Below are 18475 nucleotides of genomic sequence, written 5' to 3' on the forward strand. Positions count from 1 at the left end.
AAGCGGAAAAAAAGTGCGAGAGAGAGAGAGGGTGAGAGAAAGAGAAAAAAAAACACGGCTGGCGATAAGGATCTGGCTCGCGTCGTTCACGTCAAAGACCCGGCTCTAAGAGCCATTTCGTTCGCGACCGACCCATCACTAGTATGAAGTATATGTATATCTGTATCTTGTCCTGTCTTAGTTTGTCTTGTTTGCCAAGTATGTCTTGTCCTGTGTTCCCACTCATGGCCCGCACCTTGTTGTGGTGAGTGGGCTTTCAACTAAGATGGGCTGTCATTCTGTTGTCATATGTTGAAAAGAAAGCAAAATGCTCCTTTTTACTACTCAGATTAAATGTATTTATGTTTAAATACTGTGGATAATGTAATATAAAGAAGTAGTCAGGGAGTGGTCCTTCTCAAATTTCCTTCATCCAAGTTTTTGCGCTTGTCTGTCTGCCTCTGTTCTAGGTTCACTGGACATGCAGATGAGATGCTTCTCGGACGAGACATGAAACGTCTTCAAGACACTTAAAGAAGTCCACATGCTTTTCTTTCCAAGATCCTTAGACTACGATGACCTGGTGGACTGAGAAACTTCACAGACACACTAATTAATCCTTACCAATTATCAGCTTAGTAGAATTGTGTAACAAAATGTGCTAAATGTCATACAATTAACAGGAAAGCAGAGAAAATAAGGACTTATGGTTTGAAGAATAAACTTCATAGCAAACTGATTTTAATTATTCTCTCCTCTGTCTGTGATTTTTTTAGGAGCCGTCTTCAGATTGAGACCTCAGTGGCAGTTAATGACACGACGAACATGCCATCTATTTGAAATACTGACTTTTTAAAAAATATATATATATATTTGGCATGCAGACTGGGGGGAGCCAGGATCAAACCACCAACCTTCCAATCAGAAGATGACCAGCTGTACTTCCTGAGCTACAGCCACCCCAAATTAACAATATAAGTCTTTCTTTAGTAATTAATAGAATAACAATGAATTTCAAAAATACAAAGGCTAAAACACCACATTATGTTTCTTAAGAGAAACATGCAACTGCATGGAACAGTAATATGTTGAGGACAACAGTCACTGTCTCAATATACATATAATTGGCTTCTCTTAAAATTGTTATCCTGCTAATGATAGAACTTACATGCAGCTTTTACTGTTATTTCACTTTCCTAGCATAAAGTGCCATGTATTTAAGTTCTAACTTGTTAATCGTAGACTGCAGCTTCTCTTTTATTTTATGAAAGGTGTAGATGGAATTTTCTTGCATGTTGTCTTTAACAGCATTCAATAAAACAGTGTAATGAAAAGCAATGGTGTTTCTAAACAGTCTGAAAATTTGCTGAATGTAAAATCCAATATTAAATCGAAATCATGCATGTCAGAGATTATTTAAAAAATATTTATTACAAGAACATTCAGCAGTAACAAATTTAGAAGAGAATGACAGCAAAAGAAAGAACAGGGGGAATAATTGTGAAATCACTGAAAAGTGTGATGGCTCCTCTGGCATTTAAAGAAAAATTAACAAACAAGTTTAAAGGAAAAAAAAAACAGCATAAAGAATATAATTCCCGATTCAGATTTTGCTGCCAAAATGTTAGTGGAAAGTCCAAAGCCAGCATCACCCTACTGGATTTGGTCTTTCAGACACAAGGCAATATTATTTAAAAATACATCATTTCCCAAAGGGGTGAAATGAACTCCATCATGCAAAAACTGGTCAGGATTTCTATGCTTTATCTGTGGATGATGTACAATACAACCACAAACAGACAGAATAAAAGTAGTCATCACATTGTTTACAAAGCGTCGAGCCTTGTCCACCTTCTTTGGATTAACACACCTCCACTGGCATCGCTGGGTGATGGCAGAGAAAATAATTTTCATCTGCGGGAACTGCTGGTGGAGATCACGCAAGTCCTGCTTGATTGCTGCCACAAGCCTGACACTTTTGACATTGCCAAGGTCATTTCCACCACATTGGATCAACAGGACATCAGGTATCACTCTTCCTCGAAGGCATTGGAAGAGAAAAGGGATCAGGTTTTGCCAAACCATCCCACCACTGCCAAACCACTGGACCTGCGCATCCAGACCTAGGTTGGTCCCGATGGTCTCCCTCGCTCGTGCTTCCCCACGGTGGATGTAGCTGTCCCCAATGATGGAGATCATAGGTTCTGTTGATTGTGAAATTAATAAACAATTTTGTATAAAATTAGTTCCTGATTTTTTTTTACATTTCTTTTTGGTAAAAGTAATATTCACTGTTTTTGTAATTAACAAAGCTGTAGTGTCACTTTATAATAGATTTTTTTAATTTAAACATTTAAACACACTTAGATCTTTAAGAAGTTGAAATAACAAGCCATAATATTGCACTTACTCTTTGCTTGGGCAGAAGATGCTGACATTGAGGACTCCATTTTTGATTCCTGGTCTAACAGCAGAATAAAATAATTCAATATACATTTGCAAAAGCAGCGGTGTATTAATTGCCAATTGCTACCATGTTGAGACATGATGGTCCCACCCATAAAATATACTGATAATGTAGCTATGCACCATGTTTTAACAGGTATGTTGTTACTGATTTTTAAAACTTAAAACCTAAGCTGCACTGTCGAGCGCAGATCCACTGAGCGTAGGGCAAGCTAGCAAGACAGAAGCTAAGCTCGTGGCAACATGGCAAATTGAACCTCCCCCACCCTCATTCAGATCTGGTCTTTGGAACTATTTTGGTCTTCATGTGAATTATGACCCTGAAGGTAAGCGTGTCATGGACACAAGTAAAACAGTATGTCAGCTGTACCACGCAATGCTAAATTACATGGGTGGGAACTACTGTGTTAGCCCCACACACGGGGGAGATCCGCGGTAGCTTGTTAACAGAGATTTGCCGTGTTGTGGCGTTAACGTCATTTCAGATTAACGCTGACAGCACTAGTGGGAACAAAATGAATATGACTGCACATTTACACCGACATCATCCTAGTGCAAAGACAAGTGGAAGCAGACAAAAACAACAAGCACGCATGCTACAAACTTTACCCGAGTCATTTAGACAGCCGATAGCACATGATTCTCCTTATGGGGACCTGATATGTTTAATATGCTGCTGAGAATATAGCCCAGAAGAAGCGTATAGTATAGCTTTTATTTTGGAAAGAGCCATTTCTCTGTAATAAACTCTCTTTTCCAAAGATGAGTGATTTCTACATCAGATAGATTTATTTATTTTTTATCCCTTTGTTGTTTCAGCAACATTAAATTTAGTTAATTTAGTTAAAATATATATTTATAATTTTAATAAATGACAAATTAAAAAAGCATGAACATTTTTTTGTATCGAAAAAATATTGAACCGTGACACCAAAGTATCGAACCGAACCGTGAATTTTGTGTATCGTTGCACCCCTAGTAGTTACTACTGCGCATAATCTGGCTCCAAATTTGCAAGATGGCAGCCTCCACAAGCGGGATATTTTGGCTTCATTTTTGCACAATGGTAGGAGGCGGTGTCGCGTCGTCCATCTTTTCTACAGTCAATGGTCCTGACCCGCCACAATATGAAACAGGAAAATACCGCCGCATAATCAATTTATTTCAACTAAGTAACTGTATTCTAAATACCACCTTTTTAAACGGTAACTGTAACGGAATACAGTCACTCATATTTTGTATTTTAAATATGTAACGGCGGTACATGTATTCCGTTACTCCCCAACACTGTATATGTATATATACATTTTACTAAATCATTTAACCTATGTATTTTCTCAGACAACTGTACAAACAATAGCGATGTTATGTCATATCCATATCATAACAGACATCATATGCTCAAGTGATGAGTTTTCTTAGTTATATTTTGTAGGGTTTTAAACCTACACTGTGAAGTGCCTTGGCATTAATTTTGTTGGCACCATACAAATAAACTGAATTGAAATGAATAGAACATCAAGCCCCACACTTCTGCCTCTATATACACGTTGTCCAGACAAAGCAGGGTCCACAAGGACATGGATGAGCATGTGTGGTGTGAAGAAACTTGACTGACCTGCACTGAACTCTGACCTTGCTTTGTGGACTGAGTTCATTGAATTGTAGGGCGAGCCAATACATGTAACAATAAAAGTGTGAAATAACTTTTAACAAATGGGTAAAAGAAGGAAAAAAAGATGAAAACTCAAAAAATCCTATTGGACAGAGACAGCTTCTTGCAAGATGGTGAGAGAGCTTGTCTTCATTGTTGTTCACCTTGTGTAAATGTCCAGAAAGCATGGGCCATGGATCGTCTGTGGAGACACACAACAAAACATTGTTCACTTAAATTATAGAAGAAATTCACTATAAATGGCAACAACAGTTACCTAATTTGAAGTTTTCCACTCAAATTCAGTAAGCCGCTGGAGGAAAGTTGTGACATGAGGGTTAATGTGAACAACCTTTCACTTCACAGTGGTCCCAGTCCTTTTGCTTGTCCCAACCTTGGAGGTACATTTTGTTCCCTCTTCAGGGTTTATCCTTACAAAAAAAACTTAAAGCATGCCTCAATAAATAGTAACATACAGTAACATTGAGTTGTGATGTGAAAAAATGACCTACTTAGGGATAATTTCTTCATCATCTATCACAATTACCTAACTGTTCAAACATACCTCTGAATTAGTTCCAATGCTGCACACGCTGACTCCTGGTATTCCAGGTTCAATACATAGAATGAACCAAAGAAGACTGACATTGCATCAGCAAAGGTGTTCTCTTTGTCCAGTTCAACAATTACACGCCCTCTGCACTCACCATCCAGCAAGTGGCGGTCATTAAACTTTGTCCTTAAATGTATAGGGGCAACATTGTCATTATGCAACATAAAATAATTTCAATGCTTCACTTCTTCACACTGTCTAGATAAACAAAAAGCAAATAGCTATCTACAGTTAATTATTAATGGCCTTATGTAGTCCGTGTTAACATATCATAATTGTTCATAATTGGGAATTATTCTGCACATTAAACACACCTAACAAAGAGTCAGCCCAATTAAATTACCGGAGTTCCATCAACTGTATGGTTATTTTGTAGTTTGTAGTTTGTGCTGCTATAAATCAGTATTGACCAGTATTTCTGCTGTAAGTGTAGCTGGACTACCATGTTGATCAGTAATATGTAATGTGAAGTTTGATATTGTTACTTTGCTGGATTCACTGAGACACATGTCCAACAACCTTGGTTTATAAAGGAAATTACAGAAATGTGAGCTAAATAAACAGAGACTGGATACCTGTCTCCACGAAAAGCTCCTGTGCCAAACAGAAATTGTAAAATGGTCTAATCAGCTCTATTTCATAAATAACTTCTTACCAAGCATAATCAGCCTTGGGGTGATTGGCAGGTTGCTTTCTGCTTCAAAGGACATTCTGGTAGATGTTTCCTGCCAGATAAAGGACCAAGACATTTTATGTAGTGGAAAAAACAACAACAACAACAACAACAACAACAAAAAACAGAACAGCAAGCAACAGCATTAAACCTAGAGCTGTATGAAAAAAGCTTACATCTGCTAAGACAAAGAGGGAGTCTTCGCTTTCTTTGTAATACTTCATCATGAGAAGCATAGCTGCTGTGCCAACCTTGTTGTTGGTCAAAACTTCCTCACTTTCTATCTGCTGGAGAAGTGTACTTATACCAAGTTTCCATTTGAGCTTCTGGCTGGAGAAATAGTTAACAATCCTTCTGCCTTTGGTTTTGAGAGTCTGACTTAAGTGCTCACTGATATCAATACCTGTGAGTTTGTAAACAAGAATGGCCACTGGTCCTGAAAGTGAGGGACAACTGTTGATAAGCTGCCACTGAGAAATATATGTGAGGCACATGAAGTCATCCACATCAGGTCTCTCCACAGCTCCAGGTCCTTGTGAATTAAAAATTGTTAACAGGATGTCTTTTGTTTCCTCTAAAGCAGCGGTCTCCAACCTTTTTTGCGCCATGGACCGGTTTATGGTTTTTATCTGAGCAACCTCTTCACAAGATGCATGTTTAGGGTTTCTGCAGTGAAATTGCATGGCCTCCACAACAATTCTAACCATACTTCTCCTGTCCTCTGGATGAGCTCCGTCTCCTCTTGCGACAGTCGGAGTGGAAATCTTTCCCAAGGAATCTGTAAGAGCTGGAGTAATGGTTGTACATAGTGGTGGACGTGGAGGAGGAGGGGTAAGGTGGATGCCTCGATGTTTCAGCTGATGCAGCAGGGCAAAGCTCCGGAGTAATTGTGTCATTCAGGTGCTCTGGTCTGTTGCCATCTAAAAAAAAGAGAGAGAGATCATTGGAAAAGCTACTTTATATGGCTATTTCAACAAATATGTCCTCACTAAAAGATGAACCCTGTAATTAGGATAGAGTAGTAACAGAAAGGCAGTTTTTGTGGACCTTGTCTGAAGATCAAAATAATCAATTCCAGGACTGCAAAAGAACAACAAACTCAAGGTCTTGCATTGAAATGTTGAAAAATACATTGAAACATAAATTTGGCCCGCAGCCTAATTACATTTGGCCCGCGAAGCCATACCAAATTACTATTAGAGATGGCCTACTGGTATTATACAGCTAATATATATATTGTTTAGTATTAAGCTTTGCTTGTTCCATATTCAGTTTTTCAGCAAAACTTGTTTGAGTCCATAAGAAGAGATTCATTCTTAAAGCTGGAGGAAGATTTGTTTTTCAATAAATATTCATGTTAGCCCGCGACCTTGTTCCAGTTTTGAATTTTGACCCACTGTGTATTTGAGTTTGACACCCCTGTTTTAGAATAAGTTTAGAAATTAAAAATACTAATAACACACCAGAAAAAAGCCAACAGCACGAGTCCTGAAAGGCTTAAAGAAAAAATAAACGCACAAAGAATGAAACAAAAAGGCACAAAACCTCAAAACAAGAGTGAATTAAATCTGACCGACACACAAAGATGCTAAAAGCCCCAAACATGAACCTGTGAGGTCATTAATGTCTCTGTGTGTGTGTGTGTGTGTGTGTGTGTGTGTACATGTTTACATGTCTTTGTGGGGACCAAAATGCCCGTCCCCACAAGTTTGAAGACATTTTTGGGACTCAGTATGTGGTTTTAGTGTCAGGGACAGTCAGGTCAGGGTTAGGCATTCAGTCTTAATGGTTAGAGTAAAAGGCTGAGGAGAGCATGATGTCAAATAGATGTCCCCACAAGGATATGAAAACACAACCGTGTGTGTGTTACAGTGAATTTGTGAGAAAAGTGAAGATTTCAGAATCAGTGAGAAATGTTTCACTTCCTGTTGGTGAAGAAGAGCAGACTCCTCTACAGCCACAGAAATGATGAAGCTTTTATTTTGTCAGCCTGACAAACACGAGCTCAGCCACGAGCAGCGGCAACCCTGCAGAGGTGAAGGTCACAGTCAGAATCAGCGCTGGTGCCAGAGAACTGCACAAGGACGGCCTCATTGGTCACGGCTGAGTTCATTATGTGATGGTAACAAGCTGATTATTACAGAACAGGAAACACACGTCTGCTCATCAAACACCAGCTGCTGCTGCTTTTATCAGTCTGCCAACAAAACCTCACAAAAAAGAAGTTTTTGTGAGTTTGCAGCGTTCCTCTAAACTGAAAACTAAAACAGACTGAAAATGGGAGCATGCACCCACACTCGAGAGTCAGGCAGCTTAAATGTGTTTGTCTTCATCTGTAGTTACGTTTCATTGGCTGGAAATGTGCTAACTGGAATCATTCATGAGTCCAGATGAACAAAAACAAGTGTTTACTGCTCCACGCTGCACGAATCTGAGTCAAAATCACTCAGACGCGCCCACGTAGACATTCCACTGAAACCATGTGACCACCTCCACCTTTAAACCTGTCATGAATATAATTTTAGACTTTTCACTTTATTTTGAAAGAACACATTTGCAGGAAGTGCGGCTGCTGCAGAAACTCTTTACTTTTCACTGGCTTTAATCTTGAAGGTTTCTCCAGATGTGGAACATTCATGCTAAACATTCAACATCTGACGACCGTCTCCGTGTAAAACACTGACAAACTCAAACTTTATATGGTAACTGACAGATTTATTCCTCCATTTTCAGGCATTTTCACAATGAACTAGTTTGATGATTTTATTCACGTTGGGTGAATAAAACCAGCCAAGAGGCTGATTCCTGCAGAGGAGGAGGCAGAGTGGAGGAATCTGCAGGTTCTGTCTCTAACACACAACCAGAGCTTCAATCATAACGAGCACATAATAAAACCATGATCCCCCCGATCGACTCTTTTAGCCTGTTTCCTCTGGATCGAACAGGATCTAACAAACCCCAGCTTCTGCTGGGACACTGGTCATCATGGGAGGAAAAAGATGGCTGCCGTGTTGCTGTTTCCTGTCTTACACCAGGGTTATACTTCTTGTATCTGTTTTTAATCAGAGGATGAACCTAAAGCTTTCAGTCTGCTCTACAACCCACCACCTATCCACACGTCTTCTAAGTGACTGGAAAGCAGTAAAACTTCTGCCAGACTTTAGTAAATATTGCATTAAGATGAGCAGACAGATTTTAATCTCAGCATCGCAGATTTTTCAGGACACTGGAAGAGTTCCTGCCGTGGATTTAGATGTTAGTGTTGTGTGGATGATCCCATTCTGTGATCTTTGTGTTACTAACACTGATGCTTTTACACTTTAGGACCCTCGAGACCTCTGCTGCTCAGCCATCCTGTGAGCTGCCTCCATTTTAACCGGTGCCAGAGGCTGTAACCTCTGATCCTTTCACCTGAACCGACAGTAAAACTCTTCTCCAGAACCAAACGTGCCATAAACCCATCACAGCTTCATCATCAGCTCAGTCTCAGCAACATGCAGACGACCGAGCAGCAGAAACTCTGCAGGGAACGTCTGAAGTCTGTTCTTCAGTTTTCCCAGCTCACTGTTTATTGAACATGAGACAGAAAAATAACTTCACCTTTAATGTGAAACTTTTATCGCCTGTGACATGTTTGCAGGAAGTCTTCGTGCTGTGATTTAGTGTCACAGCTATAAATATCACACAAGGTAAAAACTACAAGTCCCAGCATCCTCTGTGTTTAGGGAGGAGCACTGAAAGTGAAAGTGTTGATCCTCCGTTCAGAGCAGCAGGAGGAGGAAGGTGGAGCTGAGGCAGGTGAGTGTTAACATGAATATGTTTCTTCTTATGACATAAAACAATTCCACGCTGTTAGTGTCTGTGGGTGAAACGTGAGGCCGGTCGGCTCCTCTGAGCGATGGTTTCCTGTAAATAGGGAGGAAGTGAGTTTAGCTGAGAGAGCAGGAGGAGAGTGAGAGCTGTGCTGAGGCAGGTAAGTGTTAACACCGCTCTGACATTACTGTGTCTCTGTGGCGGGAACAACAGGCTCCGTCAGTGGAGGCAAAAATAATCAGACTTTGTTTTTTCAAAGGAAACATCTTTATGTCGGGAGAAGCCGCGCGCTCATTGGATAACGACTTGTCAATCTCAAGTTATTAGCCAATGAACGCGCAGGTTCACAGTAAGACCCGCCTTTATCACGACATTTTTAAAAACTAAAATGGCGACAGAAACTCTGGGTGGAGTTCAGGCTGATTTTATGAAAGTGCGACGTTTGAGCCACTTCCTGTTCTCAGTCCCGGCGTCCTGATCACCGAGGTTTCTGTTGCTCTGATATGTGATATTGATTATATCGGTAAACAGGCTGTAGGCAGAAACAGCAGGTCTAATATGAAAATCCCTTCAGAAACAAACTTATGTCCGTGTGATGCCGCACGCTGATTGGATAATCACCTGTCAGTCTCAGGGTATTAGCCAATGAGCGTGCAGATTCACAGTAGGACCTTATCAAGTCATTCTTTTAAACTAACACATAGACAGTAAAACTGTAACGTGTCCTGTGATCTATAAACACTCTGTGATGAATAATCGGAAGGTTTTTTTTGAGCCTGACAGTAGTTTCCTGTCACAAAGCAGAAGCTGCAGGCAGTTTTTGGCACCTTTATATTTGATTTATTCCAAAATAAATCAATAAAGGTAGAAAAGAACTCTCAGTGACATTAAAAATCTATTTTTAAAGACAGATGTGACCAAGTGCAACAAATATAAGATGAGATGTTTATAGATATTTGAAGTATTGATCATATGTAGAACACAGAGCAGGTCCAATAACACAGAGTCATCCTGCTCGCAAACAGCACTTTGGTTTCATGAGCTCACTTCCTGCAGTGATCCTCAGCTTCTCTCCAAAGGAGCCGTAACATGTGGGCTCCTCACCACGATGATGATCCCAAACACACTGAGTTCCTTCATCCACCTGATCATGTACTTATTAAATAATGTGATGGTTTTGGTGTTTTTTAAAGACTTTGAGCCTCTAAAATAACTGGTTTGGACTTTAGGGCCAAAGCTCCAACATTAGAAACCCATCAGTGTGATGCTTCCAGTACAACAGCACCTTTGAGTGTGTGTGTTTACCTCTCAGACTAACTCCACCCTGACATCAAGAAGATGGAGGAAGAGGATGGAGCAGCATCTGCAGCATCCAGCTGTGTGTCTGTGAGGAGTGACGGGGTTACACAAACACCTCCACCTTACAGTCATGGACCTGCAGCAATAATGTAAGAACACTCCTAACTTTATTAGTCATTTCAACATAACCATGACAGAATCATTGATCTGTGATTGGTTCAAACTGTTTGATCTGAGTTTGATTTTTATTGACTTGTTTTCTTGCTAAGATCTGAACTCTGTAAATTTAAGTGAAGTCAGTGCAGCAGAATCAGAGAGAAGAGCTGAGAACAAACTGAGTTCATTCAGAGACAGAAAAACTGGCTGATGATTGGCTGACCTGTCAGCGTTATGAAGCAGACACAATATCACAGAGTGATCAGCTGATCATATGGCTGTCAGAGAGAACTGATCAGTTATTGATGTTTGTGTTTGCAGAGGTCAGAGGTCACAGTCTCCAGTATCCAGCTGTGTATCTGTGAGGAGTGACTGGTCCAGAGACATACCTCCAGACTTCAGTCATGAACCTGCAGCAACAAAGTTCTTCAATCATGGAGCTCAGCTGACCATGTAAGAGATCTGCTGACTCAGAGTTCAAAGGTTGTTTATATAAATGTGTTCTGCCAGTGACATCATAACTTAACCTAACACTGGTCTGTGTATGAAGTATAATTTAGTGGCAGTTGTTAAAGTTGTATAATGATGATGCTAGTTTGGGGTGTATTTTCCTGCTGATGCAAATGCATCTACTTTGCCCTTCATCTGTCGCTTTGGACAAAGACGTCCAATGGAACTATTAATACAAACTGTGTTGTATTAATAGTGACTTTGTTTCTTTGGACCAAATTATTTTGTTTTTCAGTTCATTTGCAACATTGACTAACACTAATGCAGGGGTCGGCAACCTGCGGCTCCGGAGCTGCATGCGGCTCTTTAGTCCTTATAGTGCGGCTCCGCGTGGTTTGAGAAAATAAATTAGAAGTATTGATGACAGCTTACAGTCCTGCGTAAAGATGAAAGGGACTTCGTACAGCCCCGATCTGCAGACGCTGTGCGCAGAGGTTCAGGAGCAGAAGTCCCATTGTGAACATATCACGGCAGACTCGACGATGTTTCCATGAACATGCTTTTCAGCATCTCTTTATTGACCACTTTTCACACACGGTTGCTGTACGCACACAGCCGGATGTAGCTTTGCAGCTCACAGCCCGACACACACCAACACAACAGCACAGATAGCACAGACGTTAAGGCGGTGAGGCGTGATTGCAGGTGCTGCTCAGGTGTGTCTGCCTCCCCTGCAGCGGCGCTGCAGACCACGCCCCGCCACACACAATAACCAGGTAAAATACATATTTAGGCAGAATTTTGCAAATATCTGTTTTTCATCTTTTAACAGCATAGTGCTTTCTTTCCAATTATTTTTTAAAAGTCAGGTCGAGGCTCCAAAAGCCCAAAGGTGATATGAGGGTGGCGACTCACAACAGTTTTTGTTTGCTGGATCATTTTAGTTCAGCTGGGTGTCTTTCCTTTTGTTATATTTTTTTAAGAGTTCAAAATGTGTTAATTACATAAATAAAATGTAATTTTCTCTGTAGCACTTCAAGGATTTCATAAGCAACACACCTTAGTTGTTCACACAAAGCATAAAGGTAAAAAACAATATATACAGTGTTATCTTCATTTTAGATTTCAAAAAGTATTTGCGGCTCCCAGTGTTTTCTTTTGCGTGGAAACCGGCTCCAAATGGCTCTTTGGGTGTTAAAGGTTGCTGACCCCTGACCTAATGGTATATTTTTTTTAGCTGGATCGTTCTATAAAAACATGAATCAAATCTGAGAAAAGTTTCCACCTGACCTATTGAATGTTATTGAAGCCAGAAGTTTGCCTTCATACTGTGTTTCTTGCATGCCTTTTGGGGTATACTAATTGATGTGAAATGAATGCAATGTGGTTGTATTTGCAGAGGTCAGAGGTCACAGTCTCCAGTATCCAGCTGTGTGTCTGTGAGGAGTGACGTGTCCAAAGACAGACCTCCATATTTCAGTGATGAACCTGCACCAACAGTGAACTTCATTCATGGAGCTCAGCTGACCATGTAAGAGATCTGCTAAGTCAGAGTTCAAAGGATGTTTCTATAAATGTGTTCTACCAGTGACATCATAAATGATTCCTAATGGTGGTCCGGGTACGATAATGCTAGTATTAATCCTAGTAGTAATGCAATCCAAGGTAATGATTTCTTCTCTGTTGCTGTGAACGTCTCTGCAGCCATCTGTACTCTAATCTGAGACAACTATTACTGACAGAAACCATCACATTATCCAGTTTGTGTGTTTGCAGCTGCTTAAAAGATTTTAAACAGAGATTAATCAGTAATTCATGTCATATGAATGTGATGTGTTTGTGTTTGCAGAGGTCAGAGGTCAAAGTCTCCAGTATCCAGCTGTGTATCTGTGAGGAGTGACTGGTCCAAAGACATACCTCCAGACTTCAGTCATGAACCTGCAGCAACAAAGTTCTTCAGTCATGGAGCTCAGCTGACCATGTAAGAGATCTGCTGACTCATTTACGGGTGTTTGAAATTCTGTGACCACTTTGTAATTGTATATGTCTACATAAAAGTGATCTTAAACTTAAAGGAGACAAAGATGACCCAGAACACAAATGAGAGAGGAATATTGGACTCAGGATAATAATCTGAACTGAGTCATCAGAAACAGAAAGATGGTCTCAACAGGCCACTGAGCTGATCTCCAAAGAAAGAAGAAGATTGAAGAGTCCGAGGCTGTTTATTTGTCACAGGCATCGTCAAACACGTACAACACAGTGAAATGTGCTGAGCTGCTCCTGTGACTGGACAAAACATTAGAAACAATCATTAAATGAAATAATGAAACATTGTGCAGATGTAATGATAAAGTGCTTTGTGCCACATTAGCACAGCATGTACTGACAGAGCAGTGCAAGCAGAACAAAGCAAATGAGCAAAGTGATGTAAACAGAGTAACTGAACAGAGTGAGCAGAGTAATATCAGCAGTAATGAAGCAGCAGGATCAGTGTAGCAGCGTGTGACGTCATAATGAATCAGATATGATCTGAAATATGACAGTGAGACAAGAACATGATGTAAGGTCCTGTTTAAACCCTGATGGTGATGCTATGAGGGGAGCATGTTCTGCTTTAGGACTTGGATGGTCTGAGGATAGAAGCTCCTCTCTGTTTGTGTCCTGATGGTGCAGAAGCTTCTGCCTGATTGTAGAAGGAGCTGAAGCCAGCATCATCCCAGAGGTGAAGCTCCTCTGTGTGCAGACCTGAGGTCAGATTCCTCCTGATGTTCAGGATCTACAGAAACGTGTAGTTGTAGTTATTGCTGCACTGTGTGCTGACAGCAGATACTCAGAACAAAGCGCTGCACACGTGTTCTTTACAAACATCTGTACATAGAAAATATGGATTATGGCAGTGAATGAACACGTTTTTGTCATTTGTTTCATTGGCTTCTTTTTTCTGCCTGTGTTCATGTGATTAATGTCTAACACATAAACAGGTTTGTAATCAAACATCACATCATCAGGGAGGCATCATGAAACAAAGTTACTGCTGGAGGCTGAACTCAATTTGGTGGCAATGTTCAAAAATATCACTCAGATCATTTCAAAGCTTTTACTTCTTCTTCTTCACTTCTGTAAAATAAGAGAAAGAAAATCAGAACCCAGAAGTTCACTTCCTGCTGACTGAACTCTTTCAAAATAAAGCTGAAAGCTCTTAATGTGACACCGCTGCTCCACCACAGTTTTTAGAGGAGGTCAAAGGTCAGTTTAAAGTGATGGATCCCAAACTTCCAGTACATCCAGTGAAGGACATAGTCAGCTCTGTGATGAAGGCTTTTACTGTGGAGTTTGTAGGCTGATCACTCTGTGTTTAATAAGACAGGAACAGCAAAGGAAACTTGGATTCTGAACTCAAACACAAGTTTCTCCACTTTGACTTTTCTCTGTGACCATCAGAGCTTCTGCACAGTGTCATCAAATCTGGGTGTTTGTCACTGACAGTCAATGATTTTTGTGTTCACAGAGGGAGGAAGAGGAGTGGTGTCTGTGAGGAGGAGCAGCTGTCCTGCTGTGCTTTGTGTCAGGACGTCCTGAAGGATCCAGTCTCTACCAGCTGTGGACACTGGTTCTGCAGACAGTGCATCTCCTCATACTGGGACCAGTCTGCTTCATCAGGAGACTCGTCCTGTCCCCAGTGTGGAGAAAGATCCAGAACCAGAGCTGGACTGCAGACAGCCAGTCAGAGCAGCTGTGTACAAAGTAAGACTGAACATCTGTCTGCTGATGGACTCATTTCTGAAAACTGGACTTCTTGTTGTTGTTCAGACATTGAAGAGTTTTCTTTCTGTTTTTCTTTCTTTCAGCAGGTGTTGGTCTGCAGGAGGTTTTAGATGAACATAAGATCAGTCTGAGGAGGAGATGTGAGTGTGTGACTGAAGGAAGTGATGAAACAGGAAGTAGAACCCTCCTCAACAGGATCTACACTGAGCTCTACATCACAGAGGGACAGAGTGAAGAGGTTCATACCCAACATGAGGTGAGGCAGCTGGAGACAGCTTCCAAGATGGACACCCTCCATGACACTCCAATCAGGTGCCAGGACATCTTTAAAGCCTTACCTGACCAACAGAGACCCATCAGAGTGGTTCTGACCAACGGCGTGGCTGGTGTTGGAAAAACCTTTGCAGTGCAGAAGTTCACTCTGGACTGGGCAGAGGGCTTGGAGAACCAACATGTCAGTGTGTTGCTTCTGCTTTCATTCAGGGAGCTGAACCTGATCAGAGATGAGCAGTACAGTCTTCTGGAGCTGCTCCATGTTTTCCATCCAACACTACAGAAGGTCACAGCAGAGAAGCTCGCTGTCTCTCAGCTTTTGTTCATCTTTGACGGCTTGGATGAAAGCAGACTTTCATTGGATTTCACCAACAGGAAGCTGCTGTCTGATGTCACACAGAAGTCATCAGTCAGCCAGCTGCTGACAAACCTCATCCAAGGGAATCTGCTTCCCTCGGCTCTCGTCTGGATAACTTCCCGACCTGCAGCAGCCAATCAGATCCCTCCTACATGTGTTGACAGGCTAACAGAAGTACGAGGCTTCACTGACGCCCAGAAGGAGGAGTACTTCAGGAGGAGATTCAGTGATGAAGAGCTGTCCAGCAGAATCATCTCCCACATTAAGACATCCAGGAGCCTCCACATCATGTGTAGTATCCCAGTCTTCTGCTGGATCACTGCTACAGTTCTGGAGCACATGTTGACTACAGAGCAGAGAGGAGAGCTGCCCAAGACCCTGACTGACATGTACTCACATTTCCTGCTGGTTCAGACAAAGAGGAAGAAGAACAAGTACCATGAGGGACATGAGATGAGTCCACAGGAGCTCACGGAGGCTGACAGGGAAGTTCTTCTGAAGCTGGGGAGACTGGCGTTTGAACATCTGGAGAAAGGAAACATCATGTTCTACCAAGAAGACCTGGAGCAGTGTGGTCTGGATGTGACAGAGGCCTCGGTGTACTCAGGAGTTTGTACAGAGATCTTCAAAAGAGAGTGTGTGATCTTCCAGAAACCAGTCTACTGCTTTGTTCATCTGAGCATCCAGGAGTTTCTGGCTGCAGTCTACATGTTCCACTGTCACACCAACAGGAAGACAGAGGTGCTGAAGGACTTCCTGGAAAATAATCCAGATGATCCTTACTATTACATTTCATTTTCGGATGATTTGCTGATGAGAGTCATGTCTAAATCCCTCCAGAGTAAAAACGGTCATCTGGACCTGTTTGTTCGCTTCCTTCATGGCCTCTGTCTGGAGTCCAACCAGAGACTCTTAGGAGGTCTGCTGGGTCAGACGGAGAATATTCCAGAAACCATCCAGAGAGTCATCAAGAGCCTGAAGGAGATGAACAGTGATAAAATCTCTCCTGACAGAAGCATCAACATCTTCCCCCGTCTGAAGGAGATGAACAGTGATAAAATCTCTCCTGACAGAAGCATCAACATCTTCCACCGTCTGAAGGAGATGAACAGTGATAAAATCTCTCCTGACAGAAGCATCAACATCTTCCCCCGTCTAAAGGAGATGAACAGTGATAAAATCTCTCCTGACAGAAGCATCAACATCTTCCCCCGTCTGAAGGAGATGAACAGTGATAAAATCTCTCCTGACAGAAGCATCAACATCTTCCCCCGTCTGAAGGAGATGAACAGTGATAAAATCTCTCCTGACAGAAGCATCAACATCTTCCCCCGTCTGAAGGAGATGAACAGTGATAAAATCTCTCCTGACAGAAGCATCAACATCTTCCACTGTCTGATGGAGATGAACGACCTCTCAGTACATCAGGAGATCCAAGAGTTCCTGAAGCCAGAGAACAGATCAGAGAAGAAACTCTCTGAGATCCACTGCTTAGCTCTGGCCTTCATGCTGCAGATGTCAGAGGAGGTTCTGGATGAGTTGGACCTGCAGAAGTACAACACATCATGGCAGGGACTACTGAGACTGATTCCAGCTGTGAGGAACTGCAGAAAGGCTCGGTGAGTCCAGATGTGATCATTAACACCTTTAATTAGTGTAGATCAGTAGGGCTGTGCGATATGACCAAAATCTCATATCCTGATATAAGACATCTATCGTCCCAACAACGATATAAATCACAAAAAGTTTACATTTTCTGTAAATTCTGTGAATCTCGGGCAGCTCGACTTGTGTGAAGTGTTTCCAGCTGGGCGTCGTGTACCTGGAGTCGAGTGTTTTAACCTTGTTTTAGACATAAGTTGTAACAGCCAATATTTCTTTGTGAGTATTTATTACACAGCGTGCTGCGGGGAAAAGCCTTCTAACGTTTGAGTCTAAGGCTTATTTTCTAGCACCTGACGGCTCTTTTTGCTTGTCATCCGTAAACACTCTGCATACTCTTTCACATGATTCCGTTTATTTTGAAAGGTCTCAACAGGATCTTGAGCTTTATTGTGAAAGTTTTATGTGGAAAATAAACAAGCGGACACGCGATGGTTTTACCGTCGTTGTTGCTAACAACAAAGAATAAAAACAGGCACTTTTCCGTGCGTAGTGTGGTTATATTAAATATAAGAGAAAGAGAGAACTTAATTAACTAAATTAATATAACAAGTACAGTGACCATCAAAACCATGAAAAATTATTGCTGTAAACAGTTGATTTTGCGAACTGCGAAACAAACGATAGCGTAAAATGAAATGATAGACGTTTTTATATCGTCATCCGATATATATGATTATATCAAACTGCCCAATAGATCAGTACATTTTTTTCCTGACTTGTTAAAAAAGTTTATTGAAAATCTTCATTTTTAATCATTTATAGAGAAATATGCCACTACATAGGTGTGTTCAGCACCTTGGAGACCAAAATCTGCTTCTTGTAGTTGTGTCCCGTCACCAGGGGGCAGTGTTGCAGCGTGAAACATCTGTGTTGTTTTTGTTAATTTAACTGAGCTCATGCTGTGTACCTACTGCTGGCGCACAGAGCTCGGACTGATCCTCCAGGAATGGTGGCATCTTACTGGCCAAGAGGTAGTGATGTTGCTCTCTAATCTGGATCTTAAACTGCTCTGGCATAAGTTCACAGCATATGTTACCATGGCAATTTACCCCGGTAAAAACTAGAGATGGAGAGATCCGATATTACGTATCGGTATCGGTCCGATAGTGACCTAAATTACTGGATCGGATATCGGAGACAAATTTAAAAAATTTAATCCGATCCGAAGTATCACAAAATCACCTCACAAAACTTGCTACATGGCATAACCCAGCTCATGACCTTAGCACAGTAGATCAGTATTCGTCACGTGATAGAGTGGCTGTTGTGTGCGAGACCTGTCGGCGGTCTGGTTGAGCATTTGGAGCC

The 18475-nt window shown here is 41.4% G+C and overlaps 1 protein-coding gene and 1 pseudogene across 2 annotated transcripts in view; one reads left to right on the top strand and one right to left on the bottom strand.

Moving 5' to 3' along the window:
* Window positions 1–4376: 4376 nt before the first annotated feature.
* On the bottom strand, window positions 4377–7498 carry LOC118454578 (uncharacterized; annotated as a pseudogene).
* A 1629-nt stretch (window positions 7499–9127) lies between these two features.
* Window positions 9128–18475, top strand: part of LOC148100432 (NACHT, LRR and PYD domains-containing protein 12-like) — a 48410-nt gene continuing 39062 nt past the window's right edge. Inside the window, exons 1-7 of one of the 2 annotated variants that reach the window (XM_087847960.1) lie at window positions 9128–9183; window positions 10511–10646; window positions 10975–11106; window positions 12503–12634; window positions 12953–13084; window positions 14615–14850; window positions 14955–17121. In XM_087847960.1, the coding sequence (XP_087704086.1) occupies window positions 10537–10646; window positions 10975–11106; window positions 12503–12634; window positions 12953–13084; window positions 14615–14850; window positions 14955–17121 (2909 nt within the window). In that variant the 5' untranslated portion in view covers window positions 9128–9183; window positions 10511–10536. The remainder of the gene's footprint in view (window positions 9184–10510; window positions 10647–10974; window positions 11107–12502; window positions 12635–12952; window positions 13085–14614; window positions 14851–14954; window positions 17122–18475) is intronic. The other variant, XM_087847961.1, reaches the window with a different exon arrangement.

Source organism: Neolamprologus brichardi, chromosome 11, assembly GCF_056152115.1.
Source record: "Neolamprologus brichardi isolate AB-2024 chromosome 11, ASM5615211v1, whole genome shotgun sequence".
NCBI classification, from domain to species: Eukaryota; Metazoa; Chordata; class Actinopteri; order Cichliformes; family Cichlidae; genus Neolamprologus; species Neolamprologus brichardi.